Source organism: Rana temporaria, chromosome 2 (genome assembly GCF_905171775.1).
Source record: "Rana temporaria chromosome 2, aRanTem1.1, whole genome shotgun sequence".
NCBI lineage: Eukaryota > Metazoa > Chordata > Amphibia > Anura > Ranidae > Rana > Rana temporaria.
This window is the reverse complement of record NC_053490.1, coordinates 95,171,322-95,198,699: the sequence shown is the minus strand read 5'-3', so window position 1 is coordinate 95,198,699 and position 27,378 is coordinate 95,171,322. Positions and strand designations below refer to the sequence as shown.

Here is a 27,378-nt window from a genome sequence, read left to right as displayed (position 1 = left end):
TATGCGGTGTATGGCCACCTGCAGAACCGTTTGCACCTGTAGACATCACACTGCTGTCTCCAACCCAACATGTTTCCTCTCCGAAAGTATCGACTGGGAATTGAGGCTAGCGCGCAATGTCTGCCTCTTAAATCTTACAGCGGAAGAGCCGGAAATATCACACCATGCACAAGGAAATAAACGACTGTACTTCCGTGTATCTTAATTGAAATGGTTGCTCCCAACTTGTATTCAATTACCAGTAATCATTACATGGCCAGTTACATATGAATGCTTGGACTGTATGCAGCATCCACAATGTAAAAAAATAAAAGTATCTATAAAAATTCCATATATGGATATAAATGTTATTATTAACAGCAATTCGAATGATTGGACTAAAATCTGACTAAGTGCAATGATAATTTACATAGATATACTATATTACCAAGTATTGGGACATCTGCCTTTATATGCACATAAACTTTAACCACTTCAGGACCAGAAGGTTTTACCCTCATAATGGCCAGGCCATTTTTGCGATACGGCACTGTGATACTTAGACATCTCTATCTGTGTGCTGCACAATTGTAAATCTATATCTCTATAGATAGATGTGTCCAATCAGGAGCATGCACCCCCACCCCCAGTGACTACTATACAAAATTATGCATATGTACATGATTTTGCGCAATAGAGCCGACCTGCCACAGTAAATATTTGGTAGGTGGTCGGCAAGTGGTTAATGGCATCCCAATCTTGAGCCTCGTACAAACAATCATGTTTTCCGAGGAAAAGGCGTAGGACTGTAGTCCGAAGGGCGTTGGCCAGTAATTTGTCTTGCATACAAAAATGGCACACAATTGTCGGCCAACAAACACAAAACATTGTGGTTTTTCAGCTCTTTAGCGCCACCCCTTTGGGTACCTTCTGCTAAGGTTGTGTTTGGTGAGAATTGCTTCCGAGCATGCGGGTTTGTACTTTGGACTTTTGTCCGACGGACTTGTGTGCACACGCTCGAAAAAACAGAATGTTGGCGGAAATTTTTTAAAGCATGCCATCCAACATTTGTCCGCAGGAAAATCTGACAACAATTGTCCGATGGAGCATACAAAACGGTCAGATTTTCCGCCAACAGCCTGTCATCACACAATCCCAATCACAAAATCCGATTGTGTGTACCAGGCTTTAGTCCGTAGGGTTCAATATTGTGTTGGCCCACCCTTTGCAGCTATAACAGCTTCAACTCTTCTAGGAAGGCTGTCCACAAGGTGTAGGAGTGTGTCTATGGGAATGCTTGACCATTCTTCCAGAAGCGCATTTGTGAGGTCAGGCACGAATGTGGACGAGAAGGTCTGGCTCGCAGTCTCTGCTCGAATTCATCCCAAAGGTGTTCTATCGGGTTGAGGTCAGGACTATGTGCAGTCCAGCCAAGTTCCTTGACTAGTTCCAAACTAGTATACTAGTAATGTCTACAAAGCCCTCTTTGCATGGGTTAAATATATTTTTTTCCCCTTTATAGCCATGGTTTCTACCCACAACTCTCGATTTACTTTACTTATTATGGGTCAGCACTAAAACCATTCGTTTCAGCCTAGTGGAATCTTCAGAATTAGAAGCAATAGCAGTCTCTTCACTTCTCAGTACAGAATTTATTTAAAAAAAAATTGTGAAGTTTCCCAGAAATACAAAGAAGAGACAAAAATAAAAAAGGCCCATTCTTCATACAAATAGAATGACCCTATGCATGAAACTACAGCTATACAAGACTGGCTAGAGCCGTGTGACATCATTCCTGCACATGCGTTCCTGAAGAAATGGCTGTTTCTTTAGAATGCATGGGCCGATAAAATCAGCACAGTATACAGTAAATATCTCCTAAACAGCACACATTTAGGAGATATTTACAGTGCCTATAGGTAAGCCTTTTCTAGGCTTACCTATAGGTACAAAGTATACAGGGAGGGTTTACAACCTTTAATGACTGCATGCCAGTTCATGTCAACAAATTCAAAGCAGATATACTATAATACTGACATAAATTATGAGTTCCTCAAAAAGCCACAAACTTACTCAAATGTAACAGGACATCATAAAACAACATTTATGATTTATCAGTGAACAGACCTTCCTACAAATGAAAGTGAACACCATTTCATACACATGTCCTAGTAATATTCAAGGCATTCATGTGGCCACAGGCCTGAGCTGGCCTGTGATTCGGTCACGGCGCGTCATATGACTGGCCACAGAGCTGGCCTGTCTGTGCTCGCGGCCCGGGTGGCGCTGGTGCATGCACGCGCCTGAAGTCTCCCGCCCACCTGTCACGACGAGAGCTCTCAGCTCAGCCGCCGACATCTCCCCGCGGAGACAATATATGCAGTGTTATATTTGTTTTAAATGTCGCAATGGTTTTGCGGCTCCCAGTTTTTTTTCCCTTCGGAAACGGGTCCAAGTGGCTCTTTATGTCTTAAAGGTTGCAGACCCCTGGTCTAGTATAACACATTATATATGATACATTCGTAGAATGTGTGAGGTGTACTTGTGAATGAGCAGCAAGAGGTGTGTGAGGTATACTGATGGATGAAATATGTAAGGTGTATTTAAAAAATTTGTATTGATGAAAAGTGTGAGTAGTTTTTCCACGATAAGCAAGATAGGTGTGAGCATTACTTGTGGATGAGTGATGAGAAGTGAGATATGCATAAGGAGTACTTATGGGTGCAAAGTTAGATATGCATGAGGAGAACCTGAAGTGGTTGTAAAGACAGAAGGTTTATCTTAATGGATTCTATCCATTAAGATAAGAAATCTGTGTCCAGCAGCACCCCCAATACTTATCGGAGCCCTTCTCCATCCAGTGATGTTGCAGGAAAGATTTTTTTTAAATAAGAGACTTTTTTATCACTTTAATAAAAAAAAGTGAGGTACGTGCGAAGAGTACATATGGATGAGAAGCGAGAAATGTGTGAGAACTACTTATGGATGAGAAGTGATCAATGTGTGACATACCTATGGTTGTGAGATGTGTGAGGAGTACTTATACATTTGTATGCCAAGTGAAGATATGCGAGAGTACTTATGGATAACAAATAAGATAGATGTGAGTACTTTTAGGTGAGAAATGTATGAGTAGTACTTATGAATTAGGAGTTTGCAAGTACATATGGATGAAAAGTGAAATATGTGTGAGGAGTACTTATGGATGAATAGTGATCAATGTGAAAAGTACTTACAGATGAAGTAAAACATATGTGAGTACAACATACTTGAGGAGGAAAAAGTGATCAATATTTGGGGAGTACTTATGAATGCCAAGTGATCAATGTGAGAGGAGTATGTATGGATGAGAAGTGAGATGTTTATAGGTACTTCTGGATGTGGTGATGTGAGATGAGCAAGGTGTACTTATGAAGAAGTACTTACATCTGAGAAGTTATAATTGTTCCATCAGGAAATATGCTCTCTTCCTTTCCATCGGGATAGAGGTTTTTTATGGTCTGGTCAGGAAATGTTATCTCTTTCTTTCCATCTGGAAAATGTTTTTCTAAAAGAAAAACAAAAACAAAAAAAAGGACTAGGATCGTACTACGACAATAAAATTCTTATAGATGCAAACCGTGAACTTCAAGCAAACCAGTGCAATAAAAAAATAAAATAAAAAAAACCCTGAATGATAGGCAATTACAGGTGACTACATATCTAAGGTCCCCCAGAGAGTGTACAGAACCCTGAAACCCAAGCGGTTCTGTAACACACCGCTCTTGTGGTTGCTGTTCTGACTGCAAGCCCTTCACCAACCCATGCTAGTTTTGACCTCATCACTGTGATGGCCATTAATCCACAGTATTGTGTAGCAGTAACCATGGAAGCCAACAGGAAGCATATTAGCATGTTCCATGTGCTCCACAAGTATCTGCTATTAAAAGAATGACTGCAGCTTTTCTTATTAAACAAAACTGGTCAGCTGCTGTAAATGAAAAGGCTGATCCTCACTAGGGATGAGCTGAACAGCCCCCGGTTCGCAGCAGAACATGCAAATAGGCAAAAAATTTGTTCCAACACGTGAACACTGTCAAAGTCTATGGGACACGAACATGAAAAATCAAAAGTGCTCATTTTAAAAGGTTAATATGCAAGATATTGTCATAAAAAGTGTTTGGGGACCTGGGTCCTGCCCCAGGGGACAGTTATTTTAACCACTACATTACCGAGCCTATTTCTGAGATTTGGTGTTTACACGTTAAAAACTTCATGAATAAGTCACGTGTCCAGTGACGACACGCGTAGGGGAGGAGCCTAAGTGACGCAATCGACAGGAAATCCGTCCCATTGAGGAGATCGCAAAGCACTGAGCGGCGTTTGACTCTACAGCTGAGCCTGTTTGATCTAAGTGTATCGTGAGTGCAATCGCTGTATTGCAATATTCATTTCATCTTTCTCAAACGTTATTTGCACCATATTTGTTTTCTTTTTCTCCCATTATGAGCGGCATTGCCTTGAAGGAAAAGGAGATCTAGGGGGTGAAGTTTCCATACACTGAACTGTCTATTACAGGATTGCTTGTCTCTCCCTTTTTTTTCCCTTCAGTGATTGTGCAGGTTGCTGTGTGTTTTTTCCATGGAGGTTTTATGCTGATTTCAAACGGGACTGTTTGTTTGGCACCTAGCACTTCACTATTTCATCCTCTCATATATATTCATTATGCTTTAATGTTTATTTGCACCCTTGATGCCCCTAATTTTTGAAATTATTGGGGATCTCATATGCACTATTGTACGAATAGGAATAAGTTAATACTAGCGCAGCACCCATTTTTCTTCACTGAGTAATGGAGTCTTACTTTTGTTATACTTTAAGTGCTGGAACATGTTCTGTGCAAGACAGGTCTCACTCTATGACTTTTTTGGTGCACAGAACTTCTTGTTCCTCTCTGACCACTGATTTATGCCACTGCTGTGGTGTTTAAACTGGATGTGAATCAGGTTACCTAATAGGACAGATAACCAAGCGACCTGAAGATCCACTGCAACAACAGAGGGCCTGGGACTACCCCCAACCTGATGAGCTGGTCTCTCATCATCAGAATTTTTCAAAATGCAGGTGTTCCTTGATGTTGGAAACCGATTCCGAAGCCACCAGGACAGGGACACAGACTGGTCCGTGGTATCACACAAATTGTTCTGTCCAGAGACCAGACTGACATGTCTCGCAGTGAAAATGCCATACTGAAGGTTCCAAAAATTTAACTGAGCAAGGAAAACTGCCCTGAAGGGGACCATCATCAGACCCCAAGATTTCCATCCCATGCAGAAACAGAAGGTTGCATGGCTCCCAGACTGGAATGCACAAACCTGAGACTGGAGAGTGACATTTCTATTGGGGATAGAATACTGTGGACTTGTAATTCCAGATGTTATGGACTTTGGGCTGCTGGAGAACTCTGTGTTATAATGTGTTCTTATGTTATCCAGACAGGGCTGGTCACTATTTGCTTGTGGCTTCTTACGCAAATTAGTCTTATGGAGGAGACTGTGTCCTGTCGAAAAAGGTCCCCCGGCGGATAATGCACCCCCATGTACTGTGCAGCGCTTGCGCAGTATGAACCACAAGGGGGCCAACAGAAATAGCCAAAGATAAATAGCTGTGAGTCAGCTGAACACGGCGCCTGCGCAATGACGACTATATTGTGAAAGTCCGATGCTTGTGCTACACTGCAAGGGGTGCGTGCATTACTATTATATCGTCTAAGGGGCGGATAGCTACAGAAGAGGCTGAATTTTCTATTGATGTGCACAGCTGATAACATGGCCGTGGTTTTAGCAATATACTACGCGTCTTTGCGGGGCGTGTTTAAACAAATGAAGGGCTGGTTTTGCAATGTTGTTGGGCAGCTTTGCACAACCTATTTGTGGACAGAGATAAGGGCAGGTACTTCAATTTTGATGGGCAATTTCAATATTTGTCAGAGTATTTTGTTATTATGCTTATGTCTTAACCCCTTCATTTGTTTAAACATGGCCCACAAAGACGTGTAGTATATTACCAATACCACCCCCAAATTAACAGCTCTGCCCATCAATTGAAAACTTGGCCTCTTCTGTAGCTATCTGCCCCTTAGACGATACAACAGTAATGCACCTGACCCCCTGGCAGAGTAGCACAAGCATTGGGAGTGTGCGGCAGCGTCTGTTACAATATCTTTGTCATTGCACAGGCGCCGTGTTCAGCCGACTCTGAGCTATTTATCTTTGGCTATTTCCGTCGTCCCCGTTGTGGTTAGAACTGCGCAAGCGCTGTGCCTGCGCAGTACGGGGGGCATTATCCGCTGGGGGGGGACCCCCATCTGCAAAACACCGGACTGTCTAAGGAGGTCATTGTTATGATAATAGGACTAGCTCTACGGTGTAAGGTGACCTTTGTCTGAAATAACGGGAATAGCCCTTATACGATGGTTTGCTGTATAAATTCAGTGTGTTTCTAAAAATAAAGCAGTTGCTTTTCTGGTGTATTCCAAGACTTGTGTTGTCCGGTCCTTGGGGTTTCTATAGCCAGATCCACTGGTCTCGTGTTCCAGGACTTGAGAAGCAACTTCTTGGTGGAAATATCCAACAGGGTGTCTGGAGTCCGTCGCACCAGCTATTCCAAGTCCACTACGGCAATAAAGTCCCCTTGATGCAGAGATCTCAGAATTCCATCCAGAATTTGTATACACAAATTGAAGGATTTGAGGTCCAGAACTGGGTGCACAGCAAATAATGATTTTCCATCAGCAAATGTTAAAAAACAGATTAGGGCAGACAGCTGTAACTATTGCAATAATTTGAATGTGGTGAATGTTGCTGACTTTTTAGAACTACAGTAAAAATTGTGGCAGAATCCCACCAGCAAAGACTACACGTCTTTACAAGCAAGTACCAAAATGTTTATGCATTATCCTTTGTGAATAGCCCTAAATAGACCATATAAATGAATAGGCGAGGAGCTTGTAAAAACACTCTCACCTATTTGTCCATTAGAAAACTGAAGTATTTCAATTCCATCAGGATATGTTGTGTGTGTAGTCTGGGCATCAGCATAGTAATAAATCTGAAAGCAAAAATAAAATAAAAAACTGAACATAAGAATACCACAAAAAAGAGCCATAACAAAATATATTATTTAGACAGAAACCTACCACTCTCTGATCTGCCATCACTTTCTTGACATCTCCATTAAAGAAAGTTACAGTCGTGGACTTTCCATCAGCACTCACTTCCTTCTGTGTCCCATTTGTAAATAATATGACGTGGCAGCCATTTTTTAAAATTCTCTCTACCTAAGTGAAAGAAATTAACAGCAATAAATCTAACCCAATTGATGGGAGCATAGAAAGGTGCCAAAATATTAAGTTGCCATTTCACTTCCAGCAGATTTCCCTAACATACAGTGCCTTGCAAAAGTATTCGGCCCCCTTAAACTTTGCGACCTTTTGCCACATTTCAGGCTTCAAACATAAAGATATAAAACTGTAATTGTTTTTGAAGAATCAACAACAAGTGGGACACAATCATGAAGTGGAACGAAAATTATTGGATATTTCAAACTTTTTTAACAAATAAAAAACTGAAAAATTGGGTTGCATAATTATTCAGCCCCTTTACTTTCAGTGCAAACACTGTCTAGAAGTTCAGTGAGGATCTCTGAATGATCCAATGTTGACCTAAAGGACTAATGATGTTAAATAGAATCCACCTGTGTGTAATCAAATCTCTGTATAAATGCACCTGCACTGCGATAGTCTCAGAGGTCCGTTTAAATCGCAGAGAGAATCATGAAGAACAAGGAACACACCAGGCAGGTCCGAGATACTGTTGTAGAAAAGTTTAAAGCCGGATTTGGATACAAAAAGATTTCCCAAGCTTTAAACATCCCAAGGAGCACTGTGCAAGCGATAATATTGAAATGGGAGTATCAGACCACTGCAAATTATTTATTAAAATTCTTAAAAGTACAAAACGCAGTCAGTTACCCGTAGGCCTCGATGCGCCGAGAACAACAATACAGCAACAACCAAAAAAAACACACACAGGCAGCGGAACAGATCAAATTTAAAATAGTAGCAGATCAAGAACTATAAAAACCTATGTAATTCCATAGGCTAGACTGAAAAGCTCAGTTTTTAAAAGCTTCCTGAACTTAAAAAGATCATTCTCAAGCCTTAATTTTAGAGGCAGGGAGTTCCAAAACTGTGCTCCCTGGACCGCACTCGTCCTCCCTCCGCATTTTTTCTTACGAAATTTAGGAATCACCAAAGTTTCCAAATTAGCCAACCTTAAGGTACGGTTGGGCACATACTTGGTGAATTTTTCCTGCAGGTACACTGGCCCCTTGCCATGGGTAGCCCTGTGCACCATGCATCCAGTCTTAAACAGAACCCGTTCCTTCACGGGTAGCCAATGCAGGGCTCTCAGCGATGGCGTGATGTGGTCACGACGACCAACACCCGTGAGTAGCCTCGCAGCGGCATTCTGAATAAGCTGTAATTTGTGCATGATGTTATTAGGTAAACCCAGGTACAAAGCATTACAATAATCTAATCGACTTCCAATAATGGCATTGACCATGGAGATCTTATGCGATTCTTCAATGAAGCGAAAAGTCGACCTCAGGAGTTTCAAGTGGAAGTGACAAGAACTCACCACCTGGTTTACCTGTGGTCGTAGTGTCAATCTCTCGTCCAAGATGATTCCCAAATCCCTGACCTGGGTGACTGGCACTGGGACCGATGAAAACGAGTCCGGCCAGGTAGGGAAACCGCCCGACCATGGCTGATTGCATAAAACCATGCACTCAGTCTTGGAGCCATTGAGCATAAGATAATTGGCCCCCATCCAGGCTTGAATTTCCTCCAGGCAGGTGGCCAGAGTTATCTGTGCCCCCCCATCCCTGGGCAGAGGAATGTAGAACTGGGTGTCGTCAGCGTAGACATGAAAAGATAGGTTGTGGCGGCGGATGATATATAGCAGAGGCCTCAGATAGATGTTGAACAGGAGCGGCGATAACGCCGACCCTTGAGGGACTCCACAGAAGAGGGGACTATCAGAAGAGCAGTGCAGTCCCAGCCTTACTCTCTGAAACCTGTCCAGCAGAAATGAGGTCATCCATGACAATGCTATACCATCAATGCCTGCCACAGTCCCTAATCGATCAAGCAGTCTAGAATGATCGATGGTATCGAATGCTGCCGACAGATCCAGCAAAATCTACGAAGACCTCGCCGTCCCTCTAAACTTTCAGCTCATACAAGGAGAAGACTGATCAGAGATTCAGCCAAGAGGCCCATGATCACTCTGGATGAACTGCAGAGATCTACAGCTGAGGTGGGAGACTCTGTCCATAGGACAACAATCAGTCGTATACTGCACAAATCTGGCCTTTATGGAAGAGTGGCAAGAAGAAAGCCATTTCTTAAAGATATCCATAAAAGTGTTGTTTAAAGTTTGCCACAAGCCACCTGGGAGACACACCAAACATGTGGAAGAAAGTGCTCTGGTCAGATGAAACCAAAATCTAACTTTTTGGCAACAATGCAAAACGTTATGTTTGGCGTAAAAGCAACACAGCTCATCACCCTGAACACACCATCCCCACTGTCAAACATGGTGGTGGCAGCATCATGGTTTGGGCCTGCTTTTCTTCAGCAGGGACAGGGTTAAAATTGATGGGAAGATGGATGGAGCCAAATACAGGACCATTCTGCAAGAAAACCTGATGGAGTCTGCAAAAGACCTGAGACTGGGACAGAGATTTGTCTTCCAACAAGACAATGATCCAAAACAAAGCAAAATCTACAATGGAATGGTTCACAAATAAACATATCCAGGTGTTAGAATGGCCAAGTCAAAGTCCAGACCTGAATCCAATCGAGAATCTGTGCAAAATTATTCAGCCCCCTTAAGTTAATACTTTGTAGCGCCACCTTTTGCTGCGATTACAGCTGTAAGTCGCTTGGGGTATGTCTCCTTGCATAACAGCTCGAGCTCAGTGAGGTTGGATGGAGAGCGTTTGTGAACAGCAGTTTTCAGTTCTTTCCACAGATTCTCGATTGGATTCAGGTCTGGACTTTGACTTGGCCATTCTAACACCTGGATATGTTTATTTGTGAACCATTCCATTGTAGATTTTGCTTTATGTTTTGGATCATTGTCTTGTTGGAAGACAAATCTCCGTCCCAGTCTCAGGTCTTTTGCAGACTTCATCAGGTTTTCTTCCAGAATGGTCCTGTATTTGGCTCCATCCATCTTCCTATCAATTTTCTTTTCAAATGTTTTTATTGTATTACTCAAAAATACACAATAAAGCGCGAATAAAAGTCATAACAATACAACAGTTTCATCTTCCTATCAATTTTAACCATCTTCCCTGTCCCTGCTGAAGAAAAGCAGGCCCAAACCATGATGCTGCCACCACCATGTTTGACAGTGGGAATGATGTGTTCCGGGTGATGAGCTGTGTTGCTTTTACGCCAAACATAACGTTTTGCATTGTTGCCAAAAAGTTCGATTTTGGTTTCATCTGACCAGAGCACCTTCTTCCACATGTTTGGTGTGTCTCCCAGGTGGCTTGTGGCAAACTTTAAACAACATTTTTTTTGGATATCTTTAAGAAATGGCTTTCTTCTTGCCACTCTTCCATAAAGGCCAGATTTGTGCAGTATACGACTGATTGTTGTCCTATGGACAGAGTCTCCCACCTCAGCTGTAGATCTCTGCAGTTCATCCAGAGTGATCATGGGCCTCTTGGCTGCATCTCTGATCAGTCTTCTCCATGTATGAGCTGAAAGTTTAGAGGGACGGCCAGGTCTTCGTAGATTTGCAGTGGTCTGATACTCCTTCCATTTCAATATTATCGCTTGCACAGTGCTCCTTGGGATGTTTAAAGCTTGAAAAATCTTTTTGTATGCAAATCCGGCTTTAAACTTCTGCACAACAGTATCTCGGACCTGCCTGGTGTGTTCCTTGTTCTTCATGATGCTCTCTGCGCTTTAAACGGACCTCTGAGACTATCACAGTGCAGGTTCATTTATACGGAGACTTGATTACACACAGGTGGATTCTATTTATCATCATTAGTCATTTAGGTCAACATTGGATCATTCAGAAATCCTCACTGAACTTCTGGAGAGAGTTTGCTGCACTGAAAGTAAAGAGGCTGAATAATTTTGCACGCCCAATTTTTCAGTTTTTTATGAGAGTTAAAAAAGTTTGAAATATCCAAAAAATTTCGCTCCACTTCAAATATATTAATATATTTTTTTTAATGGCCAAAAACGCCTATAAACAAGACACGGAAATCTTTGGCGTCTAAACCCATTTTTTTTTTGCTTTTCAAAGAAACGCTGTTAAATGCAACTGCCTAAAAACGGCAACAAACCAGACTGTGTACATAGACACATAGGATAACATTGAATGAGTTCAGGGGCAGTTGAAAAAAAGCGTCTAACTGCCTCTGAACTTAAATTTAGCAGTGTCCTGTGTACATGGGGCCTTAAATGGAAACTATAATGTGTTGATGTTTTTAAACTGATTTTTTCACATTTGTTTTTACATACGGTCTTTATAAATTCACACATATATAATTTTTGATATATATATTTTATATATTAATATATATACAATATATATTTTAATATATATATATATATATATATATATATATTTTATATATTAATATATATACAATATATATTTTAATATATATATATTTTATATATTAATATATATACAATATATATTTTAATATATATATATATATATATATATATATATATATATATATATATATATATATATATATATATACACACACACACACACACACACACACACACACACACACACACACACACACACACACACACTGGGGCAGATTCATATAGATCTGCGGATCTTTAGATCCGCTAGATCTACCTGGTTTACGATCCGCCGGTGCAATTTAGCGAGGCAAGTGCATGATTCATAAAGCACTTATCTCGCAAACTGCACCGTCGGATCCTAACTCCCCCCGGTGGAATGCAAATTCCGCGGCTAGGGGGAGTGTACAATTTAAATCAGGCGCGTTCCCGCGCCGATTTAACTGCGCATGCGCCGGGGCAAAAAAGCCCAGTGCGCATGCTCCAAATGACGTCGCTACGACGTCATTGTTTGCGGCGGGTACGTCGTTTGCGGCCATCGGTATTCCCGATCGCGGTACGCAAACGACGTAGAAAATTTAAAAATCGGCGCGGGAACGTCGGCCATACTTAACATTAGCTACCCCTCATAGAAGCAGGGGTAGCTATCCGCCGGAAAAACCCGAACGCAAACGACGTAGAAAACGAGCGACGGGCGGGCGTACGGACGTGAATCGGCGGTTTTCCTCATTTGCATATGCGACGGGTAAAAAATCGCGACGACACCTAGCGGCCGGCGGGAGATTACAGCCTAAGATTCGACTGGTGTAAGTCACTTACACCAGTCGGATCCAAGGGAGATCTATGCGGAACTGATTCTTATGAATCAGTCGCATAGCTCCGACGGTGGGATCTCACAGATCCGACAGTCGGGTCTCACAGATACGACGGCGGATCTGCCGGCGTATCTATTGATGAATCTGCCCCACTGTATTTGCTGGCATATAAGACTACCTTTTACACTTAGAAAAACTTCCCAAAAAGCAGGGGTCGTCTTATACGCTGGGTCAGCTGCTGGGATGCCTGCTGGATGTGCGGTAATACTGTATGTAGCTTCGGCTACATACAGTATATAACGTTTAGCCAATCCCAGTGAGCGATGTATTCAAATGAATACAGAGCCTGTTCAGATTGGAGTAACAACCTCTGCCAATCCGAGCAGGCTACATAAAGTAGCCTGTCCGGACTGGCTTTAAGAGTCAGAGAGGCGCGGGCTGATGATGTTACAGCGTCTACCAATCCAAGCAGGCTTTGTATTCATTAATAGAATACATTGCTCGCCGTGATTGGCTCCAGCTCCAGCAAGAATGAAGAAAGATATGGCTCCAGAAGGAAGAAATATGAAGCCTAGGAAGGGGGCTCGTCTTATACGGTGAGTACAGGCAAAAAATCTTTTAAAAAAAATGTAAAATTAGGGGGTCGTCTTATACGCCGGAAAATACGGTATATAAAAAAAAAAAAAAAACACTTAGAGGCATATTTATAAAACAGTGAATTAAGCATTCAAACATTTACTGCAGGTGAATCTTTCTGATGCATGCGTTTTAACTGACAGTAAATAATTCAACACTAGTAAATTCTTGAAGAAAACCCACATTCAGCGATATATAAATATGCCTCTAAAGTATTTTTTAGGTTTGAATGGAGTGGAGAAGGGTTGGAAGCCCTGCCAGGTTTTATTTACTGCCTGGGTCCTCATTGGGAAGGTTCATCCTCTTTGTTCTAGGGACCATTGTCACCAAAACTAAAAGGAAGGGGAAATACTAAATTGTATTAAAAGAACAGGAACAAAGTAAACAAGCAACCATTTTTAAAAAAGAGAGAAGATGGGGTTTAAATGCTTACTTACTCTGCATACTTCCACACAAGAAAGAACACTGTAGGGGTAAGCAAAATCTTCCTTTCATGCACACTGGCTAGATGGAGAGGGCAGGACTCCCCGTTCTGACTTATTTTTTGGGTATAATTCAGTTTGAGCTATTGAGCTCTGTAAAATGAAGTTCCACTAGCTACCTTTAGGGCCAGTTCACACCAGATGCAGTTCCATGCGCTTTTTTTCTGCATGCACTATGAGAAGTTTCTTTTGTTCCATTTTATGACACCCGGATTGAATGCTGAGTTTCATTAAGTATTGAAAAGGTATTGGGAGACCTGACTTCCCACAGGCTCTATAAGACTGGTGGAAAACAGTCTTTACCTCTGGTAAGCGGTTAATCCTATTTCACGAATTGCATGGGTGAACACCATTTCACAGCAATCAAGAATTCATCACATTTTGTTATTCAAGAAATTTTTTTATAGAAGAAATAACACCGGATTGAGACACTCTTTAATTTTGGGCTTTCAAACGGACTTTGCTGTCTTTTATACACTTATTATTATCATATATTTTTTTCTGACTCTTTTCCATCAAGGACTTTTGTCTACACATCGTTTCTGCACTTTTACTTAATTGTATTTAAGTATTTAATTATTAATATTAGCGCTGCACTGTTTTCCATTTTTATGTCTTTTAATTTGTTGTACACATTTTAGTGCTAGCAGCTATCTGTCTTTTGTTTGTTCACAGCAACATTCATCACTTTTTATCACTAATTAACTAGCGCAGCGTCAACCTTTGGTTTTTTTTCTTTTACTAAAATAAAATGGGTGTAAAATTATATAGATATCTACATACACACACACTCCATTTCACGAAAGTGTAAGGGTGTATTCAGGGCACGACTTAGGGTGGTGGGGGCCCCCGGGCTTGAGTCACTTTCGGGCCCTACCTTCTATACATTACTTTAAATAGAAACAAAATGATACATACACAAGCTATGTATTAGAGCTACACAATTCTGGATAAACTGAGAATAAAAATAGAGATCACGATTCTGAACAAACAACTAAACAAAATTAGCGGACATACAGGGGGTGGTCAGGGACTGTGCAGACATACAGGGGGTGGTCATGGTAATGACAAGCAAACTCTGTCTCACCTGACTATCAAGGTAATAACATCACATTAAAACAGAAAAAGATATTGCGCATACCAAAAATAAAAACAAATGTGTAAACAGCTGCGTCTCAAAAATGTCATACAACATCAAACATGAAAATACAAAAAAAGGGGAGTCGCGCTTATTTGTGCAAAATAATTGATGAACACCTAAATGACATAAACACAATCCTAATTATAAAGTGAATTCAGTGCATCCAAAAACGTCCAGAGTGAAAAACTCAAAATAGATAAATTGGAAAGGAAAATATAAACACAGTCCAATATATGGTAGAAAAGTGCAGGGAGTCCAAAGTGTGCGAAACAAATCCACAGCGTTGTGATTACTGACGGACAGGAGACCTCCACCCACGAGAAACACTGACCCTTACCGGAAATAAAATCATAAACCGCAAAATTGAATAGACCTCCACTCTCCACAGCGGGAACAGGTCTAAGCATCCATCCAATGAAATTTACAAGGGCAATGAGTTAATCCCCCAGTTGATCATCTGGTATTTCAGTATGCCGGACAGGAAATTAGCATTTTCATATTCTGGCCATGCCACTGTTGCTGTTATCTTCTTCTCAATACAGCGAACATGATTCGCTGTATTGAGAAGAAGATAACAGCAACAGTGGCATGGCCAGAATATGAAAATGCTAATTTCATGTCCGGCATACTGAAATACTCTCAATATATTTAGTCACTGATGCAGAACTGACACCCAGGAGTTCCAATACCAGATGATCAACTGGGGAATTAACTCATTGCCCTTGTGAATTTCATTGGATGGATGCCTAAACCTGTTCCCGCTGTGGAGAGTGGAGGTCTATTCAATTTTGCTGTTTATGATTTTATTTCCAGTAAGGGTCAGTGTTTCTCGTGGGTGGAGGTCTCCTGTCCGTCAGTAATCACAACGCTGTGGATTTGTTTCGCACACTTTGGACTCACTGCACTTTTCTACCATATATTGGACTGTGTTTATATTTTCCTTTCCAATTTATCTATTTTGAGTTTTTCACTCTGGACTTTTTTTGATGCACTGAATTCACTTTATAATTAGGATTGTGTTTATGTCATTTAGGTGTTCATCAATTATTTTGCACAATTCAGCGCGACTCCCCTTTTTTAGTAATAACATCACATTGCAGCAGCAGCCACCGCCAAAACACTGGAGTCACAGCCACAGACGATCCCGATGCAGATGCCAGGGCTGGACAGTTGATCACTTTTCAAAGTCTTTCACCCCCTACTACAAACAGGACTCAGGAGAAGCCGACTTTCCACTTTGAGAGCCCGCCCTGCAGTGAATTCTGGGAGGTGTAGTCTCTAGCGTGCAGGCACAGCCCGACCGAGTCTAGTGTGTGATGTAGAAAACTACATCTTCCATCATGCAATGTGGTGCCAACTAGGACAGTGGTGGAGCCTGCTATTGGTTGCTGCCGCTGATGAGGGTGTAACTTAATGTGTGTCGGCAGTGATGTTCTTTCCGTCACGCTAATCCGATGCCAGCCCGCTCGCCTAATTAGAGAGCCGCCTCTGCAGGCAGGGGCCCCCTATTGGATGGAGGCCAATGGGCTTGAGCCCATTTAAGCCCAATGGCAAGTCTGGCCCTGAGTGTAATTACACTTTGCTACAATGTAAAGTAGTGAGTGTACGGCTTGTATAACAGTGTAAATTTGCAGTTCCTTCAAAAGAACGCAACACACAGCCATCAATGTCTAAACCGCTGGCAGCAAAAGTGAATACACCCCTAAGTGAAAATGTCCAAATTGGTCATGTGATTTGTTAGTTTTACAAGGTCTCAGGTGTGAATGGGGAGCAGGTGTGTCACTCTCTCATACTGGTCATTGGAAGTTCAGCATGGCACCTCATGGCAAAGAACTTTGAGGATCTCAAAATAAAATAAAAAAATCGTTGCTCTACATAAAGATGGCCTAGGCTATAAAAAGATTGCCAAGACCCTGAAAGTTGCAGCATGGTGGCCAAAACCATACAGCGGTTTAACAGGGCAAGGTTCCACTCAGAACAGGCCTCGTCATGGTCGACCAAAGAAGTTGAGTGCACATGCTCAGTGTCGTAACCAGAGGTTGGGAAATAGACATATGAGTGCTGCCAGCATTGCTGCAGAGGTTGAAGGTGTGGGGTCAGCCTGTCAGTGCTCAGACCATACGCCACACACTGCATCAAATTGGTCTGCATGGCTGTCGTTCCAGAAGGAAGCCTCTTCTAAAGATGATGCACAAGATAGTCTGCTTGTCTTCAGCAAACGGTTTGCAGGCTAAGGACATGGATTAATGGAACCATGTCCTGTGGTCTGATGAGACCAAGATAAACTTATTTGGTTCAGATGGGGTCAAAGTGTGGCGAAAAACAGGCGAGGACTACAAAGACAAGTGTGTCTTGCCTATTGTCAAGCATGGTGGTGGGAGTGTCGAGGTCTGAGGCTGCATAAGTGCTGCCGGCACTGGGGAGCTACAGTTCATTGAGGGAACCATGAATGCCAACATGTACTGTGACATACTGAAGCAGAGCATGATCCCCTCCCTTTGAAAACTGGGCCCCAGGGCAGTAGTCTAACATAACAACACCAAACACACCTCCAAGACGACCACTACCTTGCTAAAGAGGCTGAGGGTAAAGGTGATGGACTACCCAAGCATGTCTTTAGACCTAAACCCTATTGAGCATCTGTGGGGCATCCTCAAACAGAAGGTGGAGGAGTGCAAGGTCTCCAACATCCACCAGCACTGTGATGTCATCATGGAGGAGTGGAAGAGGATTCCTGTGGCAACCTGTGAAGCTGTGGTGAACTTCATGCCCAAGGCAGTGCTGGAAAATCATGGTGGCCACACAAAATATTGACACTTAGGGGTGTACTCACTTTTGTTGCCAGCGGTTTAGACATTAATGTAAAGTGTGTTGAGTTAGTTTGAGGGGACAGCAAATTTACACTGTTATACAAGCTGTACACTCACTACTTTACATTGAAGCACAGTGTAATTTCTTCAGTGTTGTCACGTGAAAGGATATTATAAAATGTTTTCAAAAATGTGAGGGATGTACTTGTGTGAGATTGTATATATATATATATATATATACATATATATATATATATATATATATATATATATATATATATACACATATATATACACACACATACATATACACACACACACACAATGGATATAAAAAGTCTACACATTAAACTGTCAGGTTTCTAAGACACAATAAATAATAATAAAAAATAATAAAATCTAAAATAATGTGGTTGCATAAATGTGCACACCCTCTTTAACCAAGTAGCTGTGTCCAGAAGTAATCACATTCAAACTCATGTTAAATAGGAGTCAGTACACACCCGACATCATTGTGCCTCCGATTAACCCCAAATAAAGTTCAGCTGTTCTAGTAGGTCTTTCCTGATATTTTCTTAGTCACATCCTACAGAAAAGCCATGATCAGCAGAGAGCTTCCAAAGCATCAGAGGGATCTCATTGTTAAAAAGGTATCAGTCAGGAGAAGGGTACACAATTTCCAAAGCATTAGATATACAATGGACCACAGTGAAGACAGTCATCATCAAGTAGAGAAAATATGGCACAACAGTGACAAGAACTGGATGTCCCTTCAAAAATTGATAAAATGATGAGAAGAAAACTGGTTAGGGAGGCTGCCAAAAGGCTTACAGCAACATTAAAAGGAATATCTGGCAAGTACTGGTTGTGTGGTACATGTGACAACAATCTCCCGTATTCTTCATATGTCTGGGCTATGGGTTGGAGTGGCAAGATGGAAGCCTTTTCTTAAAAAGAAAAACATCCAAGCCCGGCTAAATTTTGCAAAAACATATCTGAGGTCTTCCAAAAGCATGTGGGGAAATGTGTTATGGTCTGATGAAACCAAGGTTGAACTTTTTGCCCATAATTCCAAAAGATATGTTTGGCACAATAAACAATACTGCACGTCGCCAAAATAACACCATACCCACAGTGAAGCATGGTGGCTGTTTTTATTCAGCTGAAACAGAGGCCTTAGTCCAGGTAGAGGGAATTATGAAAAGTTCCAAATTCCAGTCAATATTGGCACAAAACCTTCAAGCTTCTGCTAGAAAGCTGAACATGAAGAGGAACTTCATCTTTCAGCAAAACAATGACCCAAAGCATACATCCAACTCAACAAAGGAATGGCTTCACCAGAAGATTAAAGTTTTGGAATGGCCCAGTCATGCATCCGATTGAAAATCTGTGGAGTGATCTGAAGAGGGCTGTGCACAGGAGATGTCCTCGCAATCTGACAGATTTGGAGTGTTTTTGCAAAGAGTGGGCAAATATTGCCAAGTCAAGATGTGCCATGCTGATAGACGCATACCCCAAAAAACAGTGCTGTAATAAAATCAAAAGGTTCTTCAACAAAGTATTAAATTTAAGGGTGTGCAGACTTATGCAACAATATTAATTTAGTTTTACTTCTCTCCACCTAAAATATTTCAGTTTATTGTTCAACAACGGTTGTACAGTTTATAGGTCACATTAAAAAGGTGGGAAAGGGTTCTGAAATTATTTATTTCGGTCTCATTTTTTTTACATCACAGAAACCTGACATTTAAACTGGGGTATGAAGACTTTATATTCTATCTACATACACACACACACACACACAATATTTACTAGCTACCTAGTTTCTGAGCTTTCAGCCCCACACATGGTGATCCGATAGCATTTTGGCCATGTATACAGACATTTACTGTCAGTACACAAAGGAGATTGCTCACCTTCCCATCTGGATAGGATACCTCCCCCTGGACATCATCACTTTCTTTAACTGGAAAACTCTCACTTTTCATTTCTGTAGGCAGCAGCTTGTCAGAACCCTGCAATTAAATGCATTTTACAAGGTATCATGCTATTTGGTATTAAATAAAAATATAACCAACAAGAAGAAATGCACTGACAAGTGTAAGTGACTTACTGTAAGAGAAATTTGTACCAAAAAGGAAAAAATGTACTACTGAATTAAACTCCTTACCTGGGAAATGGTAGTACTGGCTGCTGGCTCTGGTATCTTCACTCTTGTTGGCTCAGATATACTAGACTCACCAATCGACATTTGTCGGAAGCTCCTTGAGGACAGTCCTATAAAAAAAATATAGGTGCCAGGTCAATCCACACAGACTGATATGTAGGAGTTTATACTGGACAGCAAAGATTTTGCTTCTTGACCTTCCTAGTGTATCTGTAGATTTTTGGCTGCTAATCATGAAAATAACCCTTATTTTAGTCTATCAAGTACCATTTTATAGAAATACATTTTTTGCAATTTAAAATACCTATTTGACTACACCACACACATGAAAAAAAAAAAAACATACGAGATCATTGAACGGTTGTTGAAGTACATCCTATACACCAAGTACAACTGGAATATCTGTGGAGATCGAAATGTAGTGATACTGATGCTTAAATACAGCTTGGATATACCAAGTACTGTTACATGCAAATGCGACAGTGGGACTGGGTTCACATATGAGCCGCATGCAGCTCACAGCAGGGGTATGGTGCGCCCTGGTTCACCGTTTCCGGTCCAATTTCAGCCTGAATTTTGGGCTGAATTCGGACCTGAAACGGACCAAAAAAACGCACAGGACCTGCTGCGGAGTTATTTGAACCGGCTCCATAGGGAGCCGGTCAAAATCTCCTGCCTTTGCGAATTGGATGCAGGAAACCCACATCCATATCACAATGGTGTGAACCCAGCCTCATACAAGAGAGTGTCACATTATGTTAAAATGAAATGGTCGCTCTTAAAGAATGTGGTTCCAGGAAAGAAAAACATAACACATGAATCACTTGTTGGCCCAACAAAGATATGTTTGCCTCTTTTTGACATAAAAGTTGGACTAAAAAAATTTTGGGAACGCATCAAGGAAGGTGAAAGTTTTTGTTTTTTCAGACAGATGTTTCAAAGAATAACTAATCCAAGATCAAAAGAGAAGCATGTTTAAAATAAAAAAATCTTACCTAGGTGAATGCAGCATCGATGAGATGCTCTGTCCCTCTGTGCTGTCTTTAAGGGTGAGAACTGAGCAATCAAACACTGCTGATCACTCAATTCCCCCCCACTGCTCTGAGAGAGAGCTGTTTGAAAATGTGTCACAGGATTGCAGAATGAACTTCACTGTGATCCACATCAAACAAGCTTTGGCTGTACTTCCTTAACCACTTAAGACCCGGTCCTTTAGGCAGCTAAAGGACCCTGCCAGTTTTTGCGATTCGGCACTGCTTCGCTTTAACTGACAATGGCGCGGTCGTGCGATGTGGCTCCCAAACAAAATTGGCGTCCTTTTTTTCCCACAAATAGAGCTTTCTTTTGGTGGTATTTGATCACCTCTGCGGTTTTTATTTTTTGCGCTATAAACAAAAATAGAGCAACAATTTTGAAAACAATTCTATATTTTTTACTTTTTGCTATAATAAATATCCCCCAAAAATATATAAAAAAAAATGTTTTTCCTCAGTTTAGGCCGATACGTATTCTTCTACCTATTTTTGGTAAAAAAAAAAATCGCAATACGCGTTTATCGGTTGGTTTGCGCAAAATTTGGGGGATAAAAAAAAAAAGGGGAGTTGAGCTTTATGTGTAGTAATGAACAGCATTTAGATTTGGAGAATAAGTTATATAACAGAATAACAGACCCACCTTTAATTGGAGACTGACTTCTGTGGACCTTCGTGTTCTTTTCCAACTCAGGAACAGGAACAGAAGTACGCCTCTGTTTTAACATATGGAGGGGGCTCTGAAAAGTAATAATGCAAATACACAATATCTTTACCAGACTGTATCTGACAGGTCACTAATAAAAGAACAAAGTTAATGCTTATGCGGACTATGGCTGGAACAATATTCCTGACCACATCACAAAAATGTCAATGTTTTATAACAAACCAATAATGTATCAACCCCTCAATAGCTTTTTATGCATCTCAGGTTTTTCAATTATAAGATCTTCCACCAGCAATTTCAAAACTGACCTGGGTGCTTATGGTTTGGCAATCCCTGTAAACTATAATAAAGTAGATGCCACCCATTAGACCCCTTAGAACAGTGTTTCTCAACCCTTCTAGTGCCATGACCCCTTGATAAAATTTCCCAAGTTGTGGGGACCCCTAACAGTAAAATTATTTTCGTAGGTTGTCAGCACCCAAGGCAAGACAAGTAATTTGCGCCCCTAACCCACGGACATTTAGCGCTCCCAGAGTCCCTTCCACTCGTACAGTATTAAAACCCCTTATGGTACATTTTACGATGTACCACTATTTCTCTGTGTTCTCCTTTCTTTCCCTTTTTCTCTCTCTGCTAATTCTTTTTTTTTCATCCCTCTCTCTAGCCGTTTTTCTTGTTCTTTCTCTTATTCTTTCTCCCCCCTTTTCTTTGTGCCTCCCCCTCTTATCTTTTCCCTTTCATGTATTCTCTATTTTTATTTGTATTCCTTCTCTTACTCCTTGGTGGGGAGAATGGGATGAGTGTCAGTGCTGGCGGGGAGTCGGGATGAGTGTCAGTGCTGGCGGGGAGTCTGGATGAGTGTCAGTGCTGGCGGGGAGTCTGGATGAGTGTCAGTGCTGGCGGGGAGTCTGGATGAGTGTCAGTGCTGGCGGGGAGTCTGGATGAGTGTCAGTGCTGGCGGGGAGTCGGGATGAGTGTCAGTGCTGGCGGGGAGTCGGGATGAGTGTCAGTGCTGGCGGGGAGTCGGGATGAGTGTCAGCGCTGGGGGAGGTTCTGATCAGCCAACTTGGGTGCTCTTGATCAAGGTCATCTGCTGATCTGAGGACTGTAGTGGGGACTTTTAATGGCAACTATAATCACAGGTAGTGTTACTCACCGTGTCGCCGGTTTCACTGTGTCTCCTACTTTGTGGTGTCTCGTAGCAGTGACACCTATGCCGAAATCAGGAGATAGGGTCTCCTCCAGCCCCTCCCACTTCACATTCCTCACCAGTCAGCTGACCTTTAGTCTCTGCCCCCCAGCCATGCCGTGAACTGAATGGGCTGCTGTGAAGAGGCTGAGTGGGCGGCCACAGGCTCCAGGGACAGCCCTGCTTGGGGGCCGCGAAAAAGGCTGGAAGAGCAGCGTGGGCTTCAAGAACAGCCCAGGATTTGGGGACCCCTGGCAAATCATCATTTGACCCCCAAGGGGGTCCCGACCCCCAGGTTGAAAACCACTGCCTTAGAAAGATCATGGTATGTAGAGCTCAAGGCAGTAGGGAGTATATTCTAAAAAAAAAAAAAAAATCCTGAACACATTTTAAACTGGTGCAGCGCCCATATTCAAATAAATGTGAGGGTAATATCAGCACTTGCCGTTTTGTAATTCGAGAAACCATCAACATCTACTCAAATATGTGGGTGTTCGGGGCATTACAGAGCAGTAGCACATTTATCACAAGTTAGCAGGATCAAGTTTTAGCACAGTTAAAAGCCTACTCTAAAACTGTTTTATTCATTAAAGTGGTTCTAAAAGGTAACAGCCTCCCCTTATACTTACCTGAGCCTCATCTTGATCTAGTGCTGTACCCAAAAAATCTTTGATCAATCTTTAATTATGGTTTGACCTGCTGGTTATCCCATGCCTTATGTGAGCCGCATCTCGATCCAGCGATGTTGCACAAGAGACTCTGCCTCATTGGCTAAGACAGCAGCATACACCATTGGCTCCCGCTGCTGTCAAAGTCAGTGGGCTAATAAGGGGAAGGGGGTGTCTGAATGGACACACAGATCAGCGGCTTGGCTCGGGTGCCCCCTTAGCAAGGTCCTTGCTGTGGAGGCAGGAGGGAGGGGCCAGGAGCGCCAGTGGGGGGACCCAAGAAGAGGAGGATCCGAGCTGCACAAAAACCACAGCACAGAGCAGGCAAGCATAACCCAATTGTTATCTTTAAACAAAAATAAATAAAAAAAATCGACTTTAATATCATTTTAATGGATCTACGTGGTACTTCGGAATCAATTGAAAACTGGCAACGATCTTATGTTTAGCAAAAGCCACTTACAACAGATTCTGATCTTCTCAAAAGTGGCCCAGGTCCATCACTTTTCTTTTTGCTTTCTCCTGCTTCAGCTTTCTTCCAAGATTCCAAACGAACTTTTTCCATGAACTTTATTTCTTCTCGAAGTTCAGTATTCTCCTTTGTCAAGGTCTCTATTTGATTTCTGAGGCGCACGTGAGAGGTAGACCATTTTGTCTCCTTCTTCCTTAGTTCGTCTTGTAGTTCTTTAATCTGTTGCTTTAAATTCTTAAAATATAAATATAAAGGAAGAGGTGATTGCAGGTGTAGATAAGTTCCTTGTGATAGTCTACTAACTGCCCATAGCTTAAGTACTCATTGATCTACTTGAATTGTACACTGATCCGCCAAAACATATAATATGTATCTGAAAGTAGGTGGGATATATTAGGCAGCAATAGAACTTACATAGTTAGTAAGGTTGAAAAAACACACAATTCCATCTAGTTCAACCATAAAAATAAACAGCAGAGGGAAAAAAATAAAATAATCCTTCCTGACCCCCAAGAGGCAATCGGATTTTCCCTGGATCAACTTTACCTATAAAACGTTAGTACCCAGTTATATTGTGTGCATTTAGGAAAGAATCCAAGCCTTTCTTAATGCAATCTACTAAGCCGACCAGAACTACCTCTTGAGGGAGTCTGATCCACATTTTCACAGCTCTTACTGTGAAGAAACCTTTCCGTAGTTGGAGATTAAATATTTTTCCTCTAGACGTAAAGAGTGCCCCCTTGTCCTCTGTGAGGACCTTAAAGTGAATAACTCAACACCAAGTTCACTTTATGGACCCAATATATATTTGTACATGTTGATCATATCCCCCCTTAATCTCCTCTCCTGAAGAGATAATAAAATTCAGTTTCTCTAATCTTTCCTCATAGCTGAGCTCCTCCATGCCTCTTATCAGTTTGGTTGCCCTTCTCTGCACTTTCTCCAGTTCCCCAATATCCTTTTTGAGAACTGGTGCCAAAACTGAACTGCATATTCCAGATAATGTCTTACTAATTATTTGTACAGGGGCAAAATTATATCGCTCTCGCTTGAGTCCATACCTCTCTTAATACAAGAAAGGACTTTGATCGCCTTGGAAACTGCAGCTTGGCATTGCATGTTATTATTGAGCTTATAATCTACCAAAATCTCCAGATCCTTCTCCACTACAGTTATTCTCCCCCTAGTATGTATGATCCATGCATAATTCTTAGCCCCCAAGTGCATAACTTTACATTTATCAACATTAAACCTCATCTGCCACATAGTCGCCCAATTAGACAGAGCATTGAGATTGGCTTGTAAATTGGAGACATCCTGTAAGGACTTTATTCCACTGCATAGTTTGGGGTCATCTGCAAAGACTGAAATGGTACTTTTAAATCCCAGACCCAATATCATTTATAAAGATAATAAAAAGCAAGGGTGCCAACACGGAACCTTGGGGTACACCACTGATAACCTTAGACCATTCAGAGTAAGAATCATTAACTACTACTCTCTGAATTCTGTCTTTTAGACAGTTTTCTATCTATTTACAAAATTGATATTTCCAAGCCTGTAGACTTTACCTTACACATTAGCCGTGTGTGGGGAACTTGTTGTCCCTGAAGTAAAATTGTTGAAAGTAGAACAAAAATGGGCAAGTGTAAGAATTACAGCGAAGGTCCAAATTGTATTGGCAAGAAAACTGGGTCAGAGAATCTCCAAAACTGCCGCTATTTGGTGGTTCTCCCAGCCCAGACAGAACTCGGCAGTGAGACTTGAGGCGGCTATTCTGGGATTGTACACTGCATTGACTAATTTTAATTTAGGGTATAGGGGTCCCAAAGCCCCCCCCCCCCCATCCCCTGACGTTCCTTATGAAGATAACCATTAGAGTGTGGCGGGAGGCCAGGGTTATTTATGCTAAACCAAACTGTATCTCCCCACATACCCGCTTTGGGGTAATCCCACCCTGCCACACCTCTGCAGCATACCCGACCCCTCACAATGGGCCAAATGGGGGATCACCACCCTCAAACATGTCATAGCGAATAGCAGGATTATGCCCTTCTGCAAACTAAAACAGCACTCCATACCCAAATCCTTTGAGTTTAAATACTGCCAGCTGAGGCATGCAGTGAGGGCTGAATTCACGGACAAGTTAACTCTGGAACCAGACTCTGTTGAACGACTGCTGACGTCGAGTGTGATGGGTAAACCCCTTTCCACTATGTATCTGTACCCGGCGGTAGGCCACGACGTTAAACCCACTCGCTCAATGGACAAATGGAAGGAGGACATCCCGGCTTTGGGGCAGGAGGAATGGGAGGACTGCATTTCCACTTACATCCAAGTCCATGACAACAGTGAAGGACAGGTTCATACAACTCAATTTCCTACACAGGTCCTACTTCAGCCCTCATAGATTGGCCAGAATATACCCACTTCTAGACCCGAACTGCCCCAGATGTGGGACCGAGGAGAGGACATTCTGGCACATGGTTTGGGATTGCCCGAGGCTCAGGACATATTGGGAGGGGATTTTGGAGACGCTTAGTGACATAGGGGGAACCAGGGTCCCTTTAGACCCCTTGGTGCTCCTCCTGAGCTACTTGGGAGAGGTAGAGAGGGACAGATACACCAAGCTATGCATTACATTTTCGCTGTTCTATGCTAGCAGGGAGATAATGCTGCACTGGAAGTCGGTTGATCCCCCCACTCTTGCCTCCTGGAAAAAGGCAGTGGATTCAGTGTTACTACCCCTTTACAAACTAACATACGAGAGTAGGCAGTGCCCTGCTAAATACAACAAGGTTTGGTCGGCTTGGGTGGGTGCACGCGGGTGAGGGGTGGTGGGGGACCAAGTGATGGACTCCCCCCTGCTCAAGCCGGGGGTCAGTTGCGCCCCCTCCCCCTTCTCTCCATGCTGGGCGCTGCCCGACCCTGCCAACTGTGGGTTGAAGCTCGTGGCACCACTTGATGTGTACATGATGATTTCTCATGGGGATAACAATCGTATGCCCTGCTGTACTTGGGGGCGGACTTTAGAATTCACCAGTTGAGGAGTGTTAGGAGAAGGCGTCCTGGACTTGTAAAATTGTATAATCTGGTAATGCGTATCTCAGTCTGACATTGTACCTATGGAAAACTTGTATGTCAATTGCTGAATATTTTGCAATTCTGATTTGTTAATAAAAAACTGCCGCTATTGTGGGGTGTTCCTGGTCTGCAGTGGTCAGAATCTACCAAAAGTGGCCCAAAGAAAGCAAAACTAGCAAACCGGTAATGGAGTCAAGGCTCACTGATGCACGTTGGGAGGAAAGACTGGCTCATGTAGTCCAATCCAATAAGAGCTACTGTAGCCAAATAGTTAAAAAAAAGAAAAAAAAAAATCTAAGCTCTTCTCTTCTGGATCACAGGAGAGCAATTATTTCTGCATTCCCGTGACTGAGATTTAGCCAAAGAGAGGGCTAAAGCCCACAGTCAGCTAATGTCACAGAGCCGATGCATGCTCTGGAAAGTTCTAGACTTTAAGTCGGGCAGATGTTTGACCAGCAGCTGGCTCTCCTGCCCACTACACAACCCCATAATCCAGTGAGCATTGAAAGGGCAGAGCAGAGAGTGGTGATTAACAGTCACCACTCTCTGCTCAGTGAAGACCA

The 27,378-nt window shown here is 42.1% G+C and overlaps 1 protein-coding gene across 3 annotated transcripts in view; it reads right to left on the bottom strand.

The window, feature by feature from the left end:
• The window catches only part of CENPJ (centromere protein J), a 105,886-nt gene that overhangs the window by 20,380 nt on the left and 58,128 nt on the right, over positions 1-27,378 (bottom strand). For all 3 annotated transcript variants that reach the window (XM_040340556.1, XM_040340558.1, XM_040340557.1), the window contains exons 10-16: positions 23,723-23,965; positions 21,379-21,475; positions 19,708-19,814; positions 19,454-19,552; positions 7,157-7,297; positions 6,984-7,068; positions 3,406-3,526 (exon numbers count right to left, since the gene is read on the bottom strand). In XM_040340556.1, coding sequence (XP_040196490.1) covers positions 3,406-3,526; positions 6,984-7,068; positions 7,157-7,297; positions 19,454-19,552; positions 19,708-19,814; positions 21,379-21,475; positions 23,723-23,965 — 893 coding nt within the window. The remainder of the gene's footprint in view (positions 1-3,405; positions 3,527-6,983; positions 7,069-7,156; positions 7,298-19,453; positions 19,553-19,707; positions 19,815-21,378; positions 21,476-23,722; positions 23,966-27,378) is intronic.